Source organism: Gallus gallus, chromosome 15, assembly GCF_016699485.2.
Source record: "Gallus gallus isolate bGalGal1 chromosome 15, bGalGal1.mat.broiler.GRCg7b, whole genome shotgun sequence".
Taxonomy (NCBI): domain Eukaryota; kingdom Metazoa; phylum Chordata; class Aves; order Galliformes; family Phasianidae; genus Gallus; species Gallus gallus.
Window position 1 is genome coordinate 381,582 of NC_052546.1, and position 22,766 is coordinate 404,347.

Consider the following 22,766-nt stretch of genomic DNA (forward strand, 5'->3'; position numbering starts at 1 on the left):
TCTGCTACTCTAATAAAAATTGCTCTCAAAGGTATTGTGGCATGGTTTTATTTTCAAAGAGATTCCATTTTTGAACTTTGGGTATCTCTGTACAGTGTTGTTTATCACAGCAGTCTTGTTGCACTTCTAATTACAACACTGTGGTGAATGTGAAGCTTTCATAGAGCCCCTGAGAAACTTGTTCCTCTCTTCTCTGTGCATTCTATGTAAGGGAAAGGTTCCTTATTTAGCAGTCTTTCAGTAGCTCTGCATTCATTTTCACAGATAGAACTCAATTTAAAAACTGGGTTTCAGTTGTGTTCATCTGAAAATGAGGTATTTATAAAACGTCGTGTTAACAACGTCTGCTCAGGTAGACTGTTGTGTCCATTTCCATGTTCAGCTAGAAGAGAATCACACAAGCTGAGCTATGTTACATCTTAACAGTTGTGAACAGAGCAAAGTCAGCAATTATTTTGCAGTTCAAAAGTTCAAACTAAGGTTTAAAAATATCCATCGTATCATGGTCGCACTGCAGAAAAAGCTGAGCTGTACTATTGGTGCATCAGCTTTGCTGCATGTCTAAGGGCAGTAGATGGCACTCGTGTCTAACCACGCTCTGGCACTTCAGTCACCTTCTGCAGCTCGGAGGTCTGCTGTCTCTTCCGGGTTTTATTGTTCCAAACCGCGTAAACTCCGCCCTCAGACAGCGGTGAGGCAAAATGCAGCACTGAAGGCGCTCCTCACACTGCTCCTGTGAGGACTCCGCTGTTCTGCACAGCGAGCACAGTGTGGAAAGATAAACAAAAATTGTCCCGTATCAAATCAGCTTTGTTACAATAATTAGGAAAGAGCCTGAGAAAATATTTTACCAAGTGTCCTTGTTGATTTTTTGTGTTTGTACAGCACAAACATTGCCTCAGGTGCACAGGAATGATGGATCACACAGCTCTGTGACCAATGCACGAGGATGCCCTTCCAGCACTGCAGAGCCTCGCGCTTGGAGCAGACAGCTGAGTGCTTTCTGCTCACACTGACAGGGCTCTTGGAGCATTACAAAAGAAAAAGACCTGACTATTTTTTTGCTTAGAAAAGATGGTGATACTGGTTTTTTTTCGTATTTAAAAAATGCTTTACAACGATGTTAGGTAGATAGCTCTTGCACAGAAAATGAGCATCAACATCTTAAAAAATATATATATCCTACATCCATGTCACGAGTCAGTGACAGGTCTACATCTTAAAATGCAGTTAAATGCACCAGTATGTACAGGGCTTGTTGAAGTTCAGATGCTGTCATGATTGGAATTAAAATAAACAAACAGGACAAGGACTTTCTCCCCTTGAGAACTTGCTGATAGCTGATCCGACCATATCATGCGCTTCTCATGGAAGGCAGTGGGCAACTGCTGGTGAGCTCTTCTATGCAGCAGTTGCTGAAATAGATGGGACAACAGTTCCTGTTCTTGCAAAGTCATCCAGGAAGAAAAAACAACGAAGCCAAACTACATGTATGGAAGAGCTATCATTGACATTCCTTTCCCTGTGAAGGCTCAATACTGAGGCAACAAAAATAGGAAGAGTCTTAAGCAGTGCTAGCTGAGGGCTCATGGAATATGACTGCACTCACAGGGCAACGTTCTGAAGTACCAGGACATGTACCCCTGGGTGCTTGCCTGTCACTGCTCACAAACTGCTTCACCTTTCACAAAAGGCTTCATGCAACTTCCAGGCCATCAACAGCTCCTGTCAGCTGTGCTGGGAGGTATTACAAAGGCTGGCAATGATGGTCTGGCTTATGGGGACATTAGCAACTGTGTATCCTTGAAGTACAAACATAGGTATGTATATATGTATATTTAAAGATCTTTGAATGAACAAAGCTGAATGTTCCTTGTTTTGTAATGGCTCTGCAGCTCCGGCTTGATTAATGTCTGGAGTTCATGCAGGCGCTCCCAGGACTGTGAGAAATCATCTGGTCCTTCCCCACAGCCACCAATGGGAGGGACGCTTGGGTACCCTGGGTGCACCATCAGTTCAATTGTTACTGTCCTGTGCTGTGGCACTGGGTGTGCAGGCACCTTGGATGTGAAGTCCACGATGGCGGTGTCAATGGCATTCTGGATGGCACTCACAGACATGTTCTTGCCCATGGTACTCAAACCTATGTAAATGTCTGGCCACCTGTAGCCATAGGTAGGAACACAGATATTAATGTTAATGAGGTAGTTAGACAAGAGTGTGTTATGTCCAGTGGATGAGGAATCAGAAGTAAAACCATAATTAGAAGCCAATAATGCTTTTTCATTCCTTGTCAAAATCAAGATACTGTTTAGAACATCAGCTCTCCAGTCTGGCAGAAAGTCCCAGCAGAGCCCCGATAGCAACATTTATGTTATTACTCTGGTAATGTATGCTGTGACAGCACTGAAATTGTGTGGCATCTGAGAGCTTAAACGTGCACATTATTAGCACCAAAGGGACAAATAGAGCTGTAACTGAGAAATGTTGCAATCAACTAACTTAGTAGGCCAATTAAAACCTGAATAATCACCATCTCCAAATAATAACCCTTAGCTGAGGTAGAAAAAAGATAACTAAAATGGAAACCACCTTGCTAACATATCACTTTCCTAGCATACAACAAAGAGCCACAGTAACTCAAAAGACAAAGCGCTAGACCCGAGGTTGTTACTACTAGAGACTGTACAGCTACAAGGACACCAGCTAGAGGCTGTTTCTTATGTAGCTTCAACACGACCCTTTGTTCAAGTCTGCCTGCAAACTGCAGTTCTCATTTGGGACATTAAAGCCCAGGAAGGATGTGCAGGTGTACTTGAGGTATCGGAGGACAGAATGAGAGAAAGCTTTTGGAAGAAACAGGCTGGACTTTTTACCTGTATGATCAAGAATGAGCCCAGCAGAATGTTCTGATGTGATAAGTGTTTACAGCACTTGGGGAAAAAAAGATCACATTTTTCAACTGTAAACTGATTAAACTTACTAGAGTCTGACTGTTATGCAGTAAGCAGAGTCTTTCCCTTTACAGCATCATAAACTGTGCTCTGGGAGCTCAGTGCAGTACTTCTTTTGCACAGATGCAGAAATGGAACGGCTGCATTTGTTTCTCTCTGACTTCAGATGATCATTCTCCTCTCACTTCCCTGGTATTCTTTGTGTTCCACATTTGTTTGGTAGCAGTCTATTCCTCCTCACTCTCAGCAACAGCAGAAGAGGTGAAGTATGGCCCACTGCAGTGTTTCCAGGCAAGAGGCGGCCAGACTTCCACTTCTCGGGGTGGTGCCAGAACAGGTATAAAGGCACAGCTCTCATAGCAGCTCTATGAGTTCCACCCTGAGGGCAGCAGGAGGGTCCTGGAGCAGCAGTTTCTCTGCTGTACCAAAGCATGGCCCCTGGCGTGGCATGTGGATCCCTGGAGCATGCAGGATTTCCATCAAATTCCCCTGCATTGTCCCTGGTATAAAGCTGCCCTGAAAGGTTAGCTCATCTCTCCCCGTTTCTCACTCTGAGCTGTGCCCTTTGCTTTCTCAGAAATGAGCTGTTCTAGTACAGTCTGAGTGCTCTGCACAGAAAGAGCACAGTGAAATGCTGGACTTCTGCTAGTTGAGAGCAAGTGATACTGCCATCCAGCCTATATCAATACATAACTTGATGTAAAAGCCAAGAAGGTAATATTGAGTGCACAGATCTCAGCTGAAGAGTCTTTCATCTGTAAAACTAAGACTCACGGGACACTGACAAGACTGCTTTAAAGCAGTGATCACTTGCTCTGGCACTGTACACCCTATGATCTTGTCTCCCCATAACAAATATTGATTCTTAATTAGCTTATTTTCTGCTACTTAAAACCCTTCCTTTACAATTCAAGGATGTAAGAAGTCATCTTTTGAAAACTTTCCCTAAATCTTACAACTAAAGTTCCAGTGTTTGAAGCACATCTAATGCTTCTAATCAAGTAGCATTACTCTGGCATCTGCAATTGTAAGAGATTGAAAGGCTCAGAAACACCTTGAAAAGACCAATCCCTTTCAAATGAGAAGTGAGTGAGTCATCCCTTTTCAAACAAATCTGCACAGTAACCCATAGCGTCTCCAAGCTTCTGTACTCCTGCAGAATTCCCTTGTAAGCCCCATACTGGAAAGAGGAAGAGGTCTTGTTCCATTCTGAAAATGCCTTATCAGGAACTGATAAAAGTTTTACTGCAAAAAGAATGAGCGATGCCTGTCTTACCTTATTCCATGCTTTGTAAACACATCCACTGTGTTCAGAGAATCTTTTTCTACTCCCACATAGAAGTCCATCATGGATGGCTCAATCCAGTCACAGTTATGAAGGCCTGGCTCTACTGGGACACGAGTGTATTCAATCCCATATTCCTCTAACACCTCTGCAAATACATGCCTGACCTCTGTAAATAAAAAGAAACCTTACTCAGGAATTAGATAACCAACTCACATCCCCTGAAAGCTGTTAGGACAGAGACATCTTTTTCCCTTCTGTGTTTTAAGTATATATATTTAAATATATATATATATTTTATATATATATATATATATATAAAACCTCATTTGCCTTTTCTGCTGAAATGGTTTTGTTCATCTGGATCAAAGGCCCCTTCGGAAGTGGAAATATCTGAAAGCATTACTCATTCAACATTTGCTGTTTGTGCCCTGTCTCCCTCCCCTTCAGCACTGAGTGCTTGGTCCAGTAACCTCTTCTGAGGGTGGGAGCCCTGTCCTAGAGTGCACCCAAGGTGGCTGTACTCTTGGGAACACATTCTTCACCAAGTCCCTGCCACATTTGTTGAGAGAGATAATTACCAAGAGCAATATCATCTAGAGTCAGCTTAGTGCTAACACAGGGAAATAATCAGTTTTTTTTTTTTTTTTTTCCAAGTTTTCCATCTTTGTACAACAATAATCTTAGCTGGAAAACTGAGACACTGGTACTTGCCTATGATATACGTATGAAAAACATGCTGAAACCCACAGATTTAGATTGGAATAGAAATACAACCAACAGGACAGCTTTTGTGGCACCTGAAAGAGCTACTGGCTTCAATCTCAGAGGCTAACTTGTCCAAGATGGGAACACAACTGCAATTGTAGAGCTTTACATAAATCCTATAAGGTATATTGCCAGGGAGCTATGGAGAGAGTGGGGCTTCTTACCTGCCTGGTGCTGGGAAGAAAAGGAGTGTTTGCTTACTTGGGAGAACGTGAACGTGCTGGTGTCCATCCATGTGAGGAGGTAGGTGGCCTGTTAGCTCATGGAACAGATCCACCTGGGCCTTTAGCTCCTGCTTCACCTACACAGCAGAAAAGGGTTAAAGAAAAGGCTGAGAGCAGGAGGGTGCAAGGTGGGTGTTGGAGACCTTGCTTGCTAGTACTTGAGATATGGCACTGAAAGGCACAAAGTGCTGAGTGAGCAATGATGCTGGATTGCCCGGCATCCTTCCTAAGTACAGGTCTCCTTTTGGCTCTGGCTGAGTGGATGATGCTGATGCTATGATTTTTTTTTTTTAAAAAAAAAAAAAAAAAAAAAAGCTCTGATATTTGAATACCCATTTCCCTTTAATTTGAAAGGCAGTTTTGGTCACTAGAACACACTCATCCTTGCTTAACAGTGCAAAACCAAATATCTGCCTAGAGAATAAAAGCCTCTCAAGATGACAGAGAGTCTACTGAGGAGTTCTCTGGCATTTTCCCTTTATTGGTCTCTACGTTCTTCACAGGTATCTGTTTCAATATCTCTTCTGCCTCTTCAGATAAGTAGTTAACAAGCACATTAGTGTATACTTTAATGAAGCAGGGAGAAGTGAGTTCTCAAAGACCGAAAAGACTTCAGCAGCATTACATGTAGGACAAAGAAAGCCAACTTGAGATGCCAAGGCAACACAGGCTAGATTCACCTGTAAGCACGCTCACAGATGTGACCTACAAAAATATCTTCAACTATTATGTGCTGGAATAAGCATAGGCTGAGCTATATCGGGAAAGTAAGTTGCATGTGTGTAACGCTATAATATGATGGAAAGCACAGCAATAATAGCAGTGTGGCAAAGTCCTACGCTGCAGCGTATTGCATACACCTGAACTCCCCTGGGTTGGCCTTGCCTTCCCACCAGGTGCTCAATCGCTGCTTCAGGCCATGACTTAATGTTTCTGCTATGTATGTGGCTTTCTCCTACCTCTGACATATTTAGGAGGCCTTTCGATAGAGCTGTTCTGAATCCCATTTTCCCATGGAAAAATCCAGCTTCACTGAGCAGAGAAGAGTTTGTCTTGAGCACCTCACTTACAGGGGAGCCCTCAGAGAGGTTGGCGTGCAGTCCTATGGGAATGTTGTATCTGTAATAGGAATAAAATATCTCTTAAAACTTTGCACCTCTACCTCGCTTACTGCATCAAAAACATGAGGCTTCTGTGAAAGACCTGGACTAGCCTAGAGCATTGTGGTCACTAGTACACATCTTTGGATCTTTTCTTTTTTAGAAAGGAAAGCAGAACAACACGCCCAGAGCAGAATATCTCCAGATAACAAACCTGTCCAGCCTGTGATATTCCCCAACAGTGTTCTCATCCTGGCTCATGTGGAGAGAGCAGCCGTAATACACCTCAGAATAAATTTTATATCTGTATTAAAAACTATAACTAACTGTAAGGTATTAGTATCTGTCCTGAAGTCACTAGCAACTGACAGAAAGAAAATCTGTACACTGCAACTGTAATGCTATAATGTGATGGAAAGCACAGGAATAGTAGCAGGGCAGCTGCAGCGAAGGACAATAAGCCCAAGTGCAGCAGCCATGGATGTAGAAACAAAGGAAAAAAGCTGCTTACTTTTGGAAGGCCTCAGGTAGGCAAGGATCTCCAGTGAGATACCCTCACCTCCACTGCCAACCCTTACATCATGTCTGGGAAGGAGTAGATCCTGGCTCCAACCCTTCCAGTCACTCAGGTACATTGCATGCACTCAAGTTCCCCTAGGTTGGCCCTGCCTTCCCACTTGGTGTTTAGTCACTGCTTCAAGCCATAACTCAGCATTTCTACTACAGCAGCTCTTTCAGAAAACAATTAATAAACTCTAGAGCTTATGCTATGGAAAATGCTGCCTTTATAAAACTTCAGTTTTGCTTGACAACTTCATCCAAAGTTATCAGTAAGTGGAATCCAGCTGTACATAAACAGTGCCTAAGACAGCTATTATAGCAACAGCAAAGGCTACAAGCGTAAATATTTTCTGAGTTAAAGGGTAACCTGGTGTGTATGGGAGCTGCTGAGTCATGGCCTGAAGCACTGATTGAGCACATGGGGAAAGGACCCAGTCAGCCCTGGGAACACAGGTGAAGACAATTCAGCTGCGGGACAGGAAAGGGTGGAGCCTGGCTGCACCTCTCTTAGACCCTCCATTTAATGGCTGACCCCCACTGGGGAAGGGTCTCTAGTTGGAGATCTTTCTCTTGTGAAGTCTTTCCTGTGAGCCTCAATCTTCAGAGATAGGTAAGCACCTTTTCTTTGTGACACCATTCTATCTGTGCTGGTCTGTTTGCTGTTACACTCCATCACCTTTCCACCTTGTCAATCTTTCCCATTGTAACACTGGTGCAAGTAGCTGCAGCTGAAATGGCCTACAGTGGTCAGGTTTCTGTGAAACTCTGCAGATGACCAAGCTGGGCTGTACAAAGTAGCACTGCTCTGGTGCAGGAGAAGGACTAGCACAGGGGCATCAGTAGTTTAAGTGTATAGAGCCTCGCTAAGGACTCACAAGGGTCCAACCTGTTACTGAGTTGCATTCTGTAATGCTTAAAGAAAAAAAAAAAAACACAGTTTATTTACCTACAGAGCTCCCTTTAGCCACAAGGCTTGGTGAAGTGGTGGTTTCTCCTACAAATAAGAGTAGGAATTGTAAACGCTCAAGACTTGTGCTGAGCTTCATTACCACCTCTGAAATTCACCTGGGGTGGCCAAAATGATGCTGTGAAACTTCTTCCAAGACACCCTCACTGACACAACAAGCTGCTGTTCTGAAGCTGGTTAGTGAAGTTCCAAGTTGCTGGGGATAGGACTGTGGATGGGTTGGACCAGGTTAGGATAAGTTAGTTCCTTCACGTTCTAGGACCTGGCAGGATTTAAATTCTTTTTTCCTGGTTCCTCCACGTCTTGTGCTCCAGGACAATGGTTTAGGCACCTGCTTTTTCTCAATATATGGGCAGCTCTGTGAAGAGCTGTAGCAGAAGAAATCCCTTTCCTCCCATGACCTACTGTGTACTTTGCATGAGCCCAAAGGTAGAGGGGGAGCTCATTCTTTCAGAAATCCCAGGTTCTTTATCCTGTCTCTGGGAAGCTCTGACTACATCAGCTGATAGCACTACTTGCACCACAGCCACTGCTGCCTGGAAGAAAAGGATGCACGTGTTAGCATGAATCAGCAGACAGAAGACTTTCTGTTGAGCACTTGCCTTCTTGTGATACGGGAGGGCAAGAAATGAACAGCTGAGCTCCTCAGTGTTGTCTCCCAGGGGCATCAAATGAACTACCTCCAAATGTGCAATGCTGTGAGCAATGCTATTTTCAGGAAAAGGCAAACTCTTCTGACAGGTGTGGGACACCAAGGATCCAGGCGCTGCACTGTATTAGAGCTGCTCTTCTGCCTGAGCTGAAACCAGCCCTGGAGCTGCGGAATGTGCAGAATGTGGAAGTGCAGAGAGCTGGCCCTGTTCTTGCTGAAAGGGGAGACTCTGACTGTAACATTAGAGCATGTTTCAGAGCTTTGGCAAACACCAGCTGAATATCTTAACAGTTTTGTCCTGGAATTAGTCTTGGCTGGTTTGAGAAACTGTTGGTGTTGAGGAATCTAAAGAGGAACTGTTAGTGTTTAATAGCTCTGGGATATGGGTACTGAAACTAAAACTCAAAACACAGCATGTGAGAAACTTCTGAAGAAGTATTCATCTGTGGGAGATACACAGAAGCAAACATGCCAGGAAAGCTTTAAGGACATGAGAAGGTAGACAACTCAGTGGGCACAGCAGGGATCTGCTTCTAGATTGCATTTTCCTGTACACAAATATGTGCATTTTCTCTGGATGCATGAGCCAGGCAATGCTCCTTTCATCGCCGCGGGCCCAGTGGCTCGTTGTGCATCCCAAACAATCCTGACACTTCATCAGTCTCTGAAGCCCTAAGATCAATGAGATGAAAATGAGAGTAAAACTTCAAGATTATGGTAACACCTGGACTGTGCCTCAGGGGACTGGGATCCAGTAATGCTTTGTCCAAAGCCCTGAGGCTTGGCCTTTAAGACTGAACCTGCAGGCTTTCTTCTGCTATTAAACACACTGGACTAGCTCTTCAGAGTGCTCTAGAGTGTCTCTCACCAGAGACATGTAGCTTCTGTAACCAAAGAAGAATAGCAAGGCATGCTGCGCAGAAGGAGAGAGGGGACAAAAAGGCAGGGAAAAAAGCCAAGCTAAGAGAACTTCCCCTACACATACTTCACAGCTGTCCAGATCTTTTCAAAGGGAACGAAGTATCTGCTGTTTTATTGGCAGAAATGCTGAAGCAAAGACTGATACCTCAGCTGAGCATGTGATGCCACATTGGAAGCAGAGCTCAGCTATGGTGGGTCTACCCTCATAACCAATCCTCTGCCTAAGACTTTATGGACAGGGCAGGATTTGTGCTGCTTTTTGTTGCCAATCAAATCTAACTGCTAGTTGTTCTACCCAATATAAAATTTAAAAGGATGAGTACTGAGATTCAAGCAACAGCTGCTATAAAAGAACTGCAGTAACAGCAGGCCAACACAAAACAATGTTGAGGCAAATCTATGAGGTGGTCTCTCTAAATTCTGTGTGTTGTTTTAAGCAACAATGACCCTTCTACCTCCTTTTTGGAGGCTGGAGTCTAGATGTTTGCGAGTCACTCCTGCTGTCCTGGAGAATGCACAGATGTGACCACAGAAGTGCTGACTGTTGAAAAAGAGTGCTCTTTGGCTGAGAATATGCTCTTTATATAACTTGTAGTTTCCACGAAAATAATCAGGAGACATTATTTGTGAAGTAACCAATGTAGATATGGCCCTAGACAATTCCTCTTCACTCAGTGCAGCCCAGGCAAGCTGAAAGTTTGGACACCCATGGAAATAGAGGAAATACAACCAGATGAATTGCTTCCTTTTCAGGTAGTTGCTAATTCTGCCACACGAGAGCTCTGAACAAATGTCTCTGAGGTAACAGGCTTTTGTGCAGTTGCATTTAGTGGTAAAGTGTCACCAGAGACTGTGTCCCTGCACTGAGTCATTTAAAGTGCTGCCAGCTTTGCTGCACGCTTCTGAGTTTGGTAGATGAGCAACTGTGCCCTGGCTCCTGACTGGCCACTCTATTCAGTCCCTGTGCTCCCTGAAGCTGCTGTAATGGCTGTGGGAATTATGTGATTTCCCTAAGCCCAGTCCCTTGGCAATTCTTTGCTCAAGGCTATGTACTCTGGGATAAGCATGGCACTTCATCTTTTCCCTGATGGGTAAACAGGTCTCACCTTCAACATCCTATTTGTATCCTTACTGGGGAAATCATTGTCTCATTGGGTTTCAGACCAAGTGTGATGCAATTAAGGGCCTCACATAAATATCCAGACATTCTGCTTCAGTAAATACCCGAGTGTCTGAATCCAAACAAAGCAAAGCTGTGCTCTATGTGAAGAACACATTGGTTTTTCCATCTGGGCATTTGCATGTTTGTTTGTTTATCCCTGCTGCCCACTTTCACCCTATAGCAGTATTTTGTCTAACAGCATCCTATCAAATACCATCTTGGCTTGCTCTATTACTGTTAAAAACTTATTCTTATAGACAGAAACACCCCCAATCCTCTGCAGTGTTAAGAACTGGTTCTGTACATTGTGTAAGGCTGTGCCTTTATTTTCAATTAATTTTTTCTATCAGTTGAAGATCTACTGTCCATGATCTCACATCAGCAAAAAGTGCTGTAGCCTCTGGAATCAATCTGATTTGGGATTCCAGTTTAAGGCCTCAGCACACTATCTCCTGAATCCAAACACAGTCTGACAGCAGAACTGTCTGCCTGGGATTAAAAGTCAGACAAAACAGGTGATGAGAAGCATGAGGGACTTGTAGATTTTAATCAGACATGGACTGGGAGGGTCAGAATTAATTCACAATTTACACACACGTTTTGCAATGAGTGTTGATGGGAAAGGAAGAGAAAACATAGACAGCAATTAAATGTGGTTTTGTTAGATTCTTCTGTTAAATGTACCCAGCTGTTGTGGGGACTTCAGCTTTTGTGTAGTTGAGATTCAACATTTAAGAAGAGGAGAAGGGGGGAGGGGGGGAAGGAAGGCTGAAGTTGTGCTCTAAAATTTGTCACTATTCAAGTGTTTGGACATAATCACCTAGAAAAGAGGAAAAGGGCCCTAGCAGTCACAACTGAGCTGGTAAACAGGTATAGGTTTCTGTATTTCTGCCATCTCCATGTGTGTTTCTATGGAAAAATGTAGACACCTTTTCAATTAACAAAATAACTCTTCAAATCTATAGATCTCTTTTCTGGAAGAAGCACCAAGAACACTGTCTGACTTCTAAGTGGGGCTTGATAAATATAAGAGGTTATATTATGTGGATAACCAGGACATCACTTCAGTCTTATGCCCCATAAAGAGAAAACTTTTTGAGTTACCAATAACAGAAAGTAATTCTGTTCTTCCTTCTGCTGTTCTCATTGTGCACTGCTCTAGCAATTGTTATTATTTGTCATGTGACAGTGAATCAGGCCTCTAGTGAAACTACACTTTTGCCTGAAATAACTGGATCCTTTCTTTCAGCCCAGTTGTGGAAATGAATAAGAAAAGCCTGAAATCCAAAGCCTGAACATTAGGAAAGGTGTATTATAGACTCCTTGGTTCTGCAATTAGTTCGCCTTAGAGGTGGTAAAAGCACCTGCTGACTACTGTCAAATTTCTGCCAAGTGCTCTTTCTAATCAAAAAACACAGGGCAACAGATGGTATACCCAGAAGCCTATGGGAATTACTGTGAAAATGCAGGAAATAGCAGAATTCCAGAGGAACAGTGTTTCTTCTTGAAGGATGCAGGGAGTCATGAAGTGCTTAAGAAAGACTATCCTGCAAGAAAAGCCACCTTGTTGCTAATTAGCTTTCCCTGCATGCAATTAATTGAAGATGGGGGAGAAGAGCTCAAAATGTGTGACAGCCTCTCATTGCACAATAGTTTGTCAAGAATAACACATGATCTCCACAAGCACTGAAACACCAGCACTCTGACAATCCTGGCACTGTGTGCAAAAGATCACAATCCTGGAATGCACCACAGGAAAGTATGACCTGCTTACTTCAAGCTTCTTTTCAATTGGTGATGGATCCAGCCTCCCAGCTTACATCGCTGTCTAGTCACAGGCTGAAAGCTCTGCTATGGAGTTAAGTGTGTGTATGTGTGTGTGTATATGTGTGGGTGTGGTACTTGCTTAGATGGGTAGCTGTGGGATAACACAAACACCCGGGGAGGGGGGGGCGGAAATCAGGGCACAGAACACAAAACATTGTAAAACTTAAATATTCACAATCAGATGGGGACAACACCAAGTAAGGGAAAGAGGGAGGAAGAGTGGTGAGGTAGTAAAGCAATGGGTTATACTTTTCTCCCTCCTAATTTTCTTGCATCATGGCACCACAAAATGAAGATTAAATGTTATTTTTAATAAGTCTAGCCTATATGTTTTAGGAGTGACATGATTTTATTTACATGTTCAGATGCCAGTTTAATATAGGTATGCTACCACCACGTGATTTGAGGCTGGTGTTAGACAAATCCCTTGCCCCACACCTGCAAATGCTTCCCCCATGCATGGGCAGGATTGAACACAGCTGCAGGAAATTACAGACAAGTGAGGAATTGTAGAACCTGGCACATTAATCTTCAGTGCTAACAGATGTTTCCAAAGTCACCCAGCTTATATTCTCAGAAACAGACTTAAATATATGTAATTCACATGTACAATTCAAAATTACCCTCCAGAAGAGCAAAACTGCAGTAGCAAGTTGCAGCTTCTGCTGTCACTCACCATCCAACTTGGCTTTTTTTTTTAATTTCCATATCAGTTGTCAGCACAGGTGTCGTGACCTGAATTCAAAGATGTTTTTTAAACCTCTGATTATACAGCCTACATTCTAGCTATGGAAATGAGGCCAGGTGGATTCTATATTTAAAAGCCTGCTAAAGACCACAGCTAAAACAGCAGAGCTATTACCAGAGCTTTGGGGCTTAAAGGGCTTCGTGGTGCCTATATGTCTGAGAGGAGTGCTGGCTTTATCTCGCTTTACATTTCATTTGTTTTACTTACTAACAGGATTTTAAGTATTTCAACAGTGTTGTGCCTAGGTCTGCTGCCTTGCCCCTCGCAGTGTTTGTGTGCTATCTCCAGCCTTGTTAACAGAAGACCAATTTGCTGCTAATGCCTCACCCTGACTTTCCTGCACCACCCAGTGCTCATTTTCACCAGAGAAGCTGCAGGTGACTTCCAAGGTACCTTGAAAAGCACAGTAGTAAGGCAGAAGAGATGCTCAAGGAGAACAAGGGCACCAGGACTCTCATCACACTGTCCTTTGCAGAAGATGTTTCTGAAGCGTAAAGTCTCAGTGTTTCTAGTCCCAGTACAGCTCCTTTCCTTCTTCTGGTTTCCTAATTTTTTTCTCAGCCCTACTGCTCTGGGACATGCTCCTACTTCAAAGTGCCTGCCCACCCAGAGGCTAAAAGCATTAGCTGGGTTTTACCTTCTAAACTTCCTATTAAAAGATTTGCTGGGCTAGCCCAGGAGAACAACACATGCTATTTGATTTGCTACACAGTCAGATGTGCCACAAACGTTTGAAAAATTTACAAAGGAGCAAAGGTGGTATGTACTACACAGATAGGAGGTATTATGGGGGGGGATGGTGGTGTTTGGTTTTGATTTCTTTGTTTGGCCATGGATTTTTGTTGTTGTTGTTATGGGGTTTGTATGGGGTTTGAATTGTTTTGATCTTGTTTGTTTCACAAATGGATTTACCAATTTAAAAATGAATATTGACTTTATTGTTGTTTTTTTTTAAGAGTTTTTGGTTGGAGAAAGCCAAGTCTTCTGCTGAGCCTTTGCAGAATTATATCTTCTCCAGATTCTGAAAAGAGACTGGCTGTCCTTATGCTCAACCTGATCAAACGCATCAAATTAAATTAGATGTAAAGGCTTGTACATTTGTGTCCCAGTAGTTTTAGGGGTAGCAGTTTGGCCTGAAAGTATAGCACGGGCTTTCATTCCAACAGTACATTTTAGAAGTATGGGAAAAGAAAATCCAACAAATTCAAACTATACAAGTAAAATTGTAAGTGGTTTTCTATTGCCTTAATAGAATGGGCAATGCAGTAGACAATTCCAGAGGAAGAGCCACACTTGGGATATGAATTACAGGTCAGTGGTTTAAAGATGAAGAGCATTAGCAAAGATGCTCAGAATCTAACTTTCTTATGCCAGCCTAGGTTCTGATACAGTGTTCATACTGGGGCTACAAAACAGGCAGCTTTACAAGATTGTCTCTCTTTGTGATAGCCTGAGTAGGCTGTCCACAAAGGAGCTAAAGAAAGTAGCTTACCTCCTTGCCAGCTTGGCTGCATCTGCTGCAGCACTTCCATTGACCAGAAGGGACACGTTAGATACAGCTCCAGCTAGGAAACACTCCACGATGCCTTGGTTTCTCCGAGGGCAGTAGCCAAAGTCATCTCCAGTTACTATTAGCTTTGCCTGAAACATCCTTAGAGGTCATGGCTAGTTTAAAAAAATTGGAAGCAAGGAGAAAAAAGCAGGCTCAGCGAGGTCAAACCCAACTGTGACACCGCTCTTCATGAACTCCTGCTTCACTTCAGCCTGCCTGCTGTCTCACAGTTTGCACAGCAGCTGGATTGGTGTGTAGTCACTCAGCTCACACCACGCCTGCTTCCTGAAATAAGCGCACCAGAGCCTTCCTCCGCAGAAAGGCAGGCCTGCCTGCACTTTGTACTGTGCTGAACTGCATAAAAGATTAGGGGCTCTGTGCGCTAGTTTAATCAAGCGAGGGCGCATCAGGGGGTTCAAATGCCTTTCCCAAGCCTCACTCTCGCCCGCGGTGCCCAGAGAGAGGTGGCAGAACTGCAGAACACCTGGGGCATCCCCGCCGGCCCCCAGAGCGGCCAGCACCAGCGCGTCTCCGAGGGGACACGGGTATCCCGCCAGCCTCTCCCGGGCGGCGCGTACCTCCTCTCCTGACCGCTCCTGCGCCGGGGGCCGCCGCCAGGGACGGGTGGTCGCAGCCGCCGTGCGCGCAGCGCTCCCGGTTACCGCCGCTCCGGAGGGCGCCGGTTTTGCCGGCGGAGCTCCGCACGTGCCTCGCCGCCGCACGTCCCACCGCTCCTCCGGCGCCGCTGCGCAATCCCCGTAGGCGGCTCACCCGCGCCGAGCGGCGGCCCCGGCGCTTCCGCGGCACTGCGAGCACCGGAGCCTTCCGCCGGCGGCCCCTGGCGGCCGCGGCCCGCAGCAACGGCCCGGCCCCGCGGGCAGGAGGGAGGCTGCGAGGAGGTACCGGGCGCTCTCGTGCTCAGCCGGGCGGCCGCGTGGCGAGGAGCGGTGCTGAAGGGCGCCCCGGACTGGCCGCGGCAGGTGCAGGCGTCGCGTGCAACGCAGCTGTGGGGAGGCTCGTGCCGGCGGCTGCGGGTGCTGCAAGTAACTCCGTTACTCTCTTTGATTGCTCCAGTGCAAAATGAACCTTTCCAACAAGGCCACGAATATATAGCTCCTCGGTCCGTGATCTCCACCGTACCACTTGTATCTTTCCCCCCGCTTGCCTTGCCGGCGGTGTGAACTCTCCAGTCTTAGAACTTCATTTCAGCCAACTCTGCTCAGGAAGTTCCCACAGATCTCAGCTCCCGACTGGGGAAGGACATAGAGAACAGAGTTCTGGGAAGGGCAGCTCCTAACACGTGCCGTCGTTCAGGGTTGGATGTAAGCCAGTTCTCCATCAGGCTGCGTGTAAAATTCTGCTTGTCCTCCCATTCTACTGCTGTTTTTCCTTACTGTTGAAAAATGATTCTTGACCTATCAGAGTGAAAGGGAAAAAATGCACTGAGTGGCTCAGAAATGTTGAGTGGGAGATGTTACCAGCCCGCATTTTAGCCTGCAGAAGGAAAATACGAAGTTCCAGCAAAGCAGAACACGCCCCTTCTCAGTCTGTAATGTTACTTCAAATTATTCAGTCATTCCCATTATAGCAAAAAAAAAATAACAATCTGATGTTTGGAGCAGGGAAAGGGTGATAGTTCAGAAAGCACTGGGATAACACGTCTGTGAATTCAGGGTTACTGTTAACCACTTCTAGGGAGCAGGGGTGCAAAAGTGGGAGGCCTGCCCCCTTAGTGACTCCTTTCTCATAAAGAAGTTACATGGAATTTTTTTTTTTTAAGAGAGAGATTAAAAAGTATTAGAGAACTTGCTAAATCTGGCAATATCTGCATTTCCATCATTCCACAGCAGTGTACTTCTGTTACAGATGAGTTTTTCACGTTCTCTAAGGGTTTCCAATGCCCTTGGCATTTCTGAGTGGATATTTGTGTGCTGCTACTTGCTTCCTCTTCTAGATGAAGCTCTCATTCACCCATGGCTTCATTTACTGATGAAGGCTATTAGTATAACAGATTAAATCAGCATGGCTCTGAAGTAATGCCACGAATTAATAACAGATACATCTTCCCTTTGCCAATGCAAACTGGAGTTTCTGCCTCCTTTCTAATACTACCAATGCCGCTTGACTCTGCACAGGTGAGAGGTGCTACATAAGAATCTCAAACAAAGCTTGGCTTCTCAAGTTTCTTAACCTTAGTGTGCATTTTTAACACTATTAACAGTAACATCCCTCTTGATCACTGAACAAAGTTCCTGGAGGCTTTTCTTATCTGACTTCATTCCCATTTATCCATTTCCCCATCCTATGATTGGATCTTTCCCAAGATCCTGTACTTTGTAGCTTACCCCCTGCACAGTCTAGAGGAAAGCAGACTCAACCTGGAACTGAAATGCAAGGCAGACTTTCTCTGGCTACACTCTCATCATCTTTAAAGTAATGCATGAGAATATTGGCCAGCACTTCTGGTGGAACTCCATGAGCTAGGATATGCATTAAGCACAGGCTGCATCTTTTAGCTACTTTATCTTAGTCACAGAAGCCAGCAAGAACTCTCTCCATCCTCAAGTCACGGTGCTTCACCAGTTTTGAGCTTCAATTTCTTTCCCCAAACTTCCATTTATTCAGTAGCAGATTCAGAGGCTTCTGTGTTTCATGAAAGCCTTTCCTAAATGCAAATACTTCCAGCAAACTGTTGACATAGAACATGCGTGTTGTTTTTCTTGTTCCCTCAGCTGCAGTGAGTTAGTTCATTTGGGATTACACTGGTCTTTTCTTATCTTTGAACATTAAATTTTGTTCAAAGTGTGAAATGTAAAAAACAAGGTGTTTGAATCAAATGAAGTAAAATCCATTTTAAATGAAAGCATGTTAACATTTTCTTTTCTAATCCACCCTGAAAGATTTAAAAATTATAGGACAGGCAGTGGCTACTGTAGAAATATTTAAATTAGTCTTTTCACGACTAAAAAGAAAGCTATTTTCAGAGGGGGAAAATGATGTTTTTGTTCACATGGTCACTGCCTGTCTCACAGTCTTATTTTATTCAACAGCAGGATGCCTTGGCCAGCTCCAGCCTCCTTTGCAGCAGAGGTATAGGTCCTGCAACAGATTCACATGGCTCTGATGGGGACTCCAGAACGATCTATACAACTGTATGGGAACTGCTGAATCACAGCCTGAAGCTCTGATTGATCAGCTGAGACAAGCACTGAGTGAAGGCAACCCACCTGTGTGACTGGAAGGGCTGGAGCCTGGCTCCACCTCTCCTGGACCCCATTTAAGGGCTGACTGCCACTGGGGAAGGATCTTTTTCTGGATATTGCTCTTCTTGGAGTTTTTCCTGCAAGCCTACAACAGCAGTGAGTGTTTTCCATTTGTTTCTGATTTTCCCTTTCCAACACAATGATCTTTCTAGCTTTATGATCTGTGGATACTAATCTGACCACACCACTGTATGCATGTTGACTATACAACAACTGAGAGGCAAAACTGCAGGGGGTAAAGGAGAGCACTGCAGTGAGGCATACTGAAGAAAGGAAACTGAGCAGACTCTCACAGTGGTTGATGCAGGGGACTTGCAGGAGCGCTGTGCAGGCATTTGTTCATTAGCTCTAATTTTCAGCATCTGTGCTTGAGTAAACCTTCCGAGTAAATGGAAGCTAAGAAGTGTAACTCTGAGCATAGCTGGACTTTAGATACCCAGGCTTAAAACTCACAGAAGCGTCTGGCTCTTGGGAGTTAAAAAGAGAGGTTTCCTTGGTCTTCTAGGGAACTTCTGCACTGTGTGGGGCCAAGCACAAGCTAGTGCTTGGAGGGCACCTGGCCCAGGGCGAGGGTACAGACTGAAATGTAGCACCCCAAGCAGCAATCCCTGCCCCACAGGGATTACGGCCTGCTGGCCCTTGCCTGCCCAGCACTAGGCTGTCCCCACCTGCGCTGTAACTCCTGGCGTGCCTGTCCCTGCTCCAACAGCACTGCATGGGAAGGAGCTGGCCTGGCCATGTGGGTGCCATTTTGTGGGAAGGAGCGGCTCTCCTGTAGGGTAATTGACAATAACAGCAAAGTGACAGGCCCAAGACAAGCAGCACGTCCCCACTTCTGCCAGCTGGATGCGGAGCAGTGCTCTGGCTTGGCAGGCCACCTTGGTGCTCTGGGGGTCTCAGAGGCTGCTACCTGCTCAGTAGCAGCTTGCTGCAGGATGTGCCCTGCGGAGCAAACTGCAATGCTTCTGCTCTCCTCTTTATCCTTCTGTACCATGTACTGTTCAGGTACCAATCTCAAACTCTCCCTGACCTGCACATGAGGTCTCTGGTCTCAGCAAAATTGTGTATAGGTGCAGGGAGATATAAACAGCGTTTCTTACAAGCACGGTGATCAAGAATACATTTATATTCATCCTTAACTCACTAAATTATCAGCAGTTTGATGCTAGTTTGTAGCTAAAGACAGGATTTGACCATAATTACTATTAATGCACAGTTTCTAGGTAAGGAATGACCAGCTTTTTGTATGTCTGTAATTACTGATGTTCATTGCTCATGGATAGTGAAGTTTAATCCACCTTCTCAATTTCGGTTGTTTTCTCTCTGCTGCCAGTTTTCTTCCAGAGTGTCTAATATGGAGTAAACATTATTATTTGAGTGTGACCTAAACTGTAGTGTCTGTGATTTATGACTGGGTTTCAGGTGATGCAAAGCCTGCCCATTCCTGTTTCTCAATAACATTACTAAATGTGGGATTTAATCTGACAGATCACTTACTGTGATTGTAGTCATCCCTCAGCATCACTGAAAGCATCCTAAAAAATCTCAGGTGATTGAATAGATGTGGAAGATAATACTTTTGAAGCTATGAGGGGAGATGCCACTTCTTTGAAGAATAAGCATCATTCAGGAGAGTAGCTGGAAGATACCGGCAGCGCTACTAGACACAGATAGGAAGGATTCTGCAAAACTTTCAAGGAAATTCTCCCTTCCTCAAAATCTAGAAGCAGAAAATAGCAGTCAGAAATCATCACCTCTTCTCCTCCAGATGAAAAATGCTTTGATTTAAATATTTGTCTTCCTATATTTCCAATTTCTGTATGTCCAGTGTCTTCTGCTTATTTAGCTATTTACATTGTTCTTACATACACACTTTTGTCTACTGAATGCCAAACTATAAATAACTGATTTTGGGTGTTTAATCCTTAAACAGTGTGGGCTAAGTAATAATCTGTAATTCCAGAAATTTTTTGCAAGCTACATCTTTTGTCATTTTGATTTCTCCCTAGGTGACAGCATCCTGTTGATATTACTACTGCTTACTATTTGTATTATAGCCGTGCTCAGACGTCGCAGAAGAGATCTGGTGTAAGGATCAATGGATACAAATATTTGATCTGGAATGGGGTTATAACAGTCTGTTCATCAGCATGGGTGTAAAAGGAGGAGACAGAAAGAACCACAGTATGTTTACAGGCCTGATTCTCTACTGTTACTCTCTTGTACTCAGTAGTTTGTCCTTATTGCCACCAGTGAGAGGACAAGGTGCACGGAAAAGTCAATGGAAAAGCTCATGTAGACTTATTTTTGCATCAGATCCTAATAAGATCAGAACTGTGCCCCATATATTTTGCCTGGGGTTAGTGACAGTCCAGGAAAGAGAAACCAAGCAATATTATTGCAGTGCTCTTCATAAATCAGAGGCTGTCTACATGCAAAGATGCACTACTTCTTTCTGAGGTGTACATCAATCCCAGGAGTTGTCTGCCATGCTTCCTTGGTTGTCAGTCACTGCTATTGTTGCATGCAGTAAACAGAAAACTTTAAAGTATTTTCTAAAAAGGCCAATATAAAAAGAAAAATCCTTTTCTGTAATATATTTCTTTGGGTTAGTATACTCCCTCTGAAATTATAACGCGCTACACATCTCCCATTTCTGTACACTAAAATTACATTAAAATCTGCTTTTCAGGGAGGGCCAGGTTATACTTAGAGGTGCAACTGAGTGGAAATTGTAGGTGCTTTCAGTCCTTGAAAATCAAGTATGTGAAATGATTGCAGGGTTAAGTGTCTGAAAACAGAAGGCACTGTAGTTACACACTGTATACTTTGCTTTTGCCGCACTGCTGAATTATTGTGGGGGTGTATGTGTGTGCGTGTAAAGAATCAGCACTAAGAGATTCCTATCAAATATGCTGTTTTTTTCCATTCCCAACATGCACCATTAGTTAATTTCAGTGGCAAGTTTACCTGCAGCTTAAAGCATTCTGCTAGAAACAATGGTGGGCCCTGTAGCAATGGGGTGGCTATTAATTGCCATGGGTGTTTGGCATTGATGGGGTTCTTTGTTGGCAACCGTTCTAACCCAATTATGTTTCTAAAGTACAACTGAAAAGCATTGTAGGGAGCACCGTGTAAATGGTACTAAATGCACTGATGCTGAGCGACCTCCCAGAAAGACAGACAGGTGCCAGCTAAAACCCCATATGATTGATTTTCCATGGCTAAAATAGCAACTACAGACATCTGTTTTTGCCATATGTGTAACAACAACTGCAAATGTGAGCTCCTGTCTTAGCAAGGTTTCTTAGAATGACAAAGAAATATAGCATTTGGCTATGAATGTAAGATTTTCTTATTTTGTGTGTGTGAAGAAACATACTTCTGGGACTATGAAGTTTTAGTCCCCAGGTATATGCACTGGGCTTTTGTGTGTGTATGCGCACACAAATGTGAATATGTGACTGAGTTTAGAACACAGGCTTCTTTTAAGGCAAGTCTGACACTTAAGTCAGAAAATCTTCTTAGATCAGATACATGAAACATGCCAGCATGAAAAAAACCCTGACTGTTCAAGTGAGTGGTATCACATGGGTAGGAAACAACTTCACAGATTGGTGGAAGAGATAAGGGGTCATCTGAGCATCTTATGATGTTTCTGCTAACCAGCAGTACTAATAATGCGTTCTCTAAATCATCCCATGATAGAAAAGTGCAACGTTGCAGTTCTGTTGCCAATGTAGAATACAATCCTTACAAATGATTAAATCCCCAGGCAGGTGCTCTTCTACGTGTTATTGTGTTGCTAAGAAGGTAAAAAGCTTTTCCTCTGTTAAATGATGCTGATTTTGGGTGCGTTACACCAGACTGTTCCTGAGATATGGGTCAATTCAGTGATGAGTTTCAGAGGCAAAAGCTAATGGACTGTGTAGGAGTTCCTGTGTCCTTTGTGCATAGCTGTTCCCTATCGGTAAAGGAGACTGTACTGTTATTACTTGCAGGGGGGGGGGGGAAATCCTTCAGTCTCCAGTACTATGCAATGAAGTACAATGCTTTCTTTATCCACTTTCCTTTTACGCAGAATAGGTCCTAATAATCTCTTTTTCTTAGAAGAATTTTAGAAAAGGAACTGAATCACAGCAGATGAACTTTCAGGTGCAAAAACACAGACACAACCACCACAGCCAGACGTACAGCAGTCAGCGTTACCTCTTTGCATGGCACTTAAGCCCCAGCATGAGGGCTTATATATATATATGCTATTATACAATTTGCTCTGTGTTTCTTTACAAGGCCTGTAACCATCTATTATTTCTCTTACAGTCCCGACTACGCGTTAGATGAGAATGCTGCTGTAACAAACCTGCCAGGCTGTCCTCTGACACCCAATTTTCAGCAAGGGGAAGCTCCTCGTGAGAAATTTTCCTGCACGGATTCCCAGTGTCCTTGGGAGCACTACAGGGGGTGACAATGCTCCGTGCCTGGCCACAGCCGAAGTAGGGATTGGGAGCTGCGCGGACCGGTGCTGGGGTGGGCGAAACAAACCGCCCACAAAACCCCGACCCTGCAGGGCCCTGCGTGGGCCGTCGCTGAGGTAAAAGCGCCTCAGCCCGCCCTCGCGTCCTGCCCTGGGAGGTGCCACGCCGCTTGCTCTGATTGGTCGCCTCTTTTCCTCGGCCCAATGAGCTTCTCCTGCCAAGCTGGGAGTTCTCTTGGTCATGGTCCAATGTGAGATGGAGGCCGAGCGGAGTGAGGGTGGCGATTGGTTGACTGCGGTGCTGG

At 44.3% G+C, this 22,766-nt stretch overlaps 1 protein-coding gene across 1 annotated transcript; it reads right to left on the reverse strand.

Moving 5' to 3' along the window:
- Positions 1-32: 32 nt before the first annotated feature.
- On the reverse strand, positions 33-22,580 carry YDJC (YdjC homolog (bacterial)). Its single transcript, XM_001234390.7, has 7 exons — positions 22,348-22,580; positions 15,300-16,136; positions 14,662-14,834; positions 6,191-6,350; positions 5,209-5,308; positions 4,231-4,408; positions 33-2,163 (listed from the first exon to the last, which is right to left on the reverse strand). Exons 3-7 carry the CDS (start codon positions 14,817-14,819, stop codon positions 1,839-1,841), a joined length of 921 nt encoding a protein of 306 aa, XP_001234391.2. The 5' UTR covers positions 14,820-14,834; positions 15,300-16,136; positions 22,348-22,580; the 3' UTR covers positions 33-1,838.
- Positions 22,581-22,766: the final 186 nt, after the last annotated feature.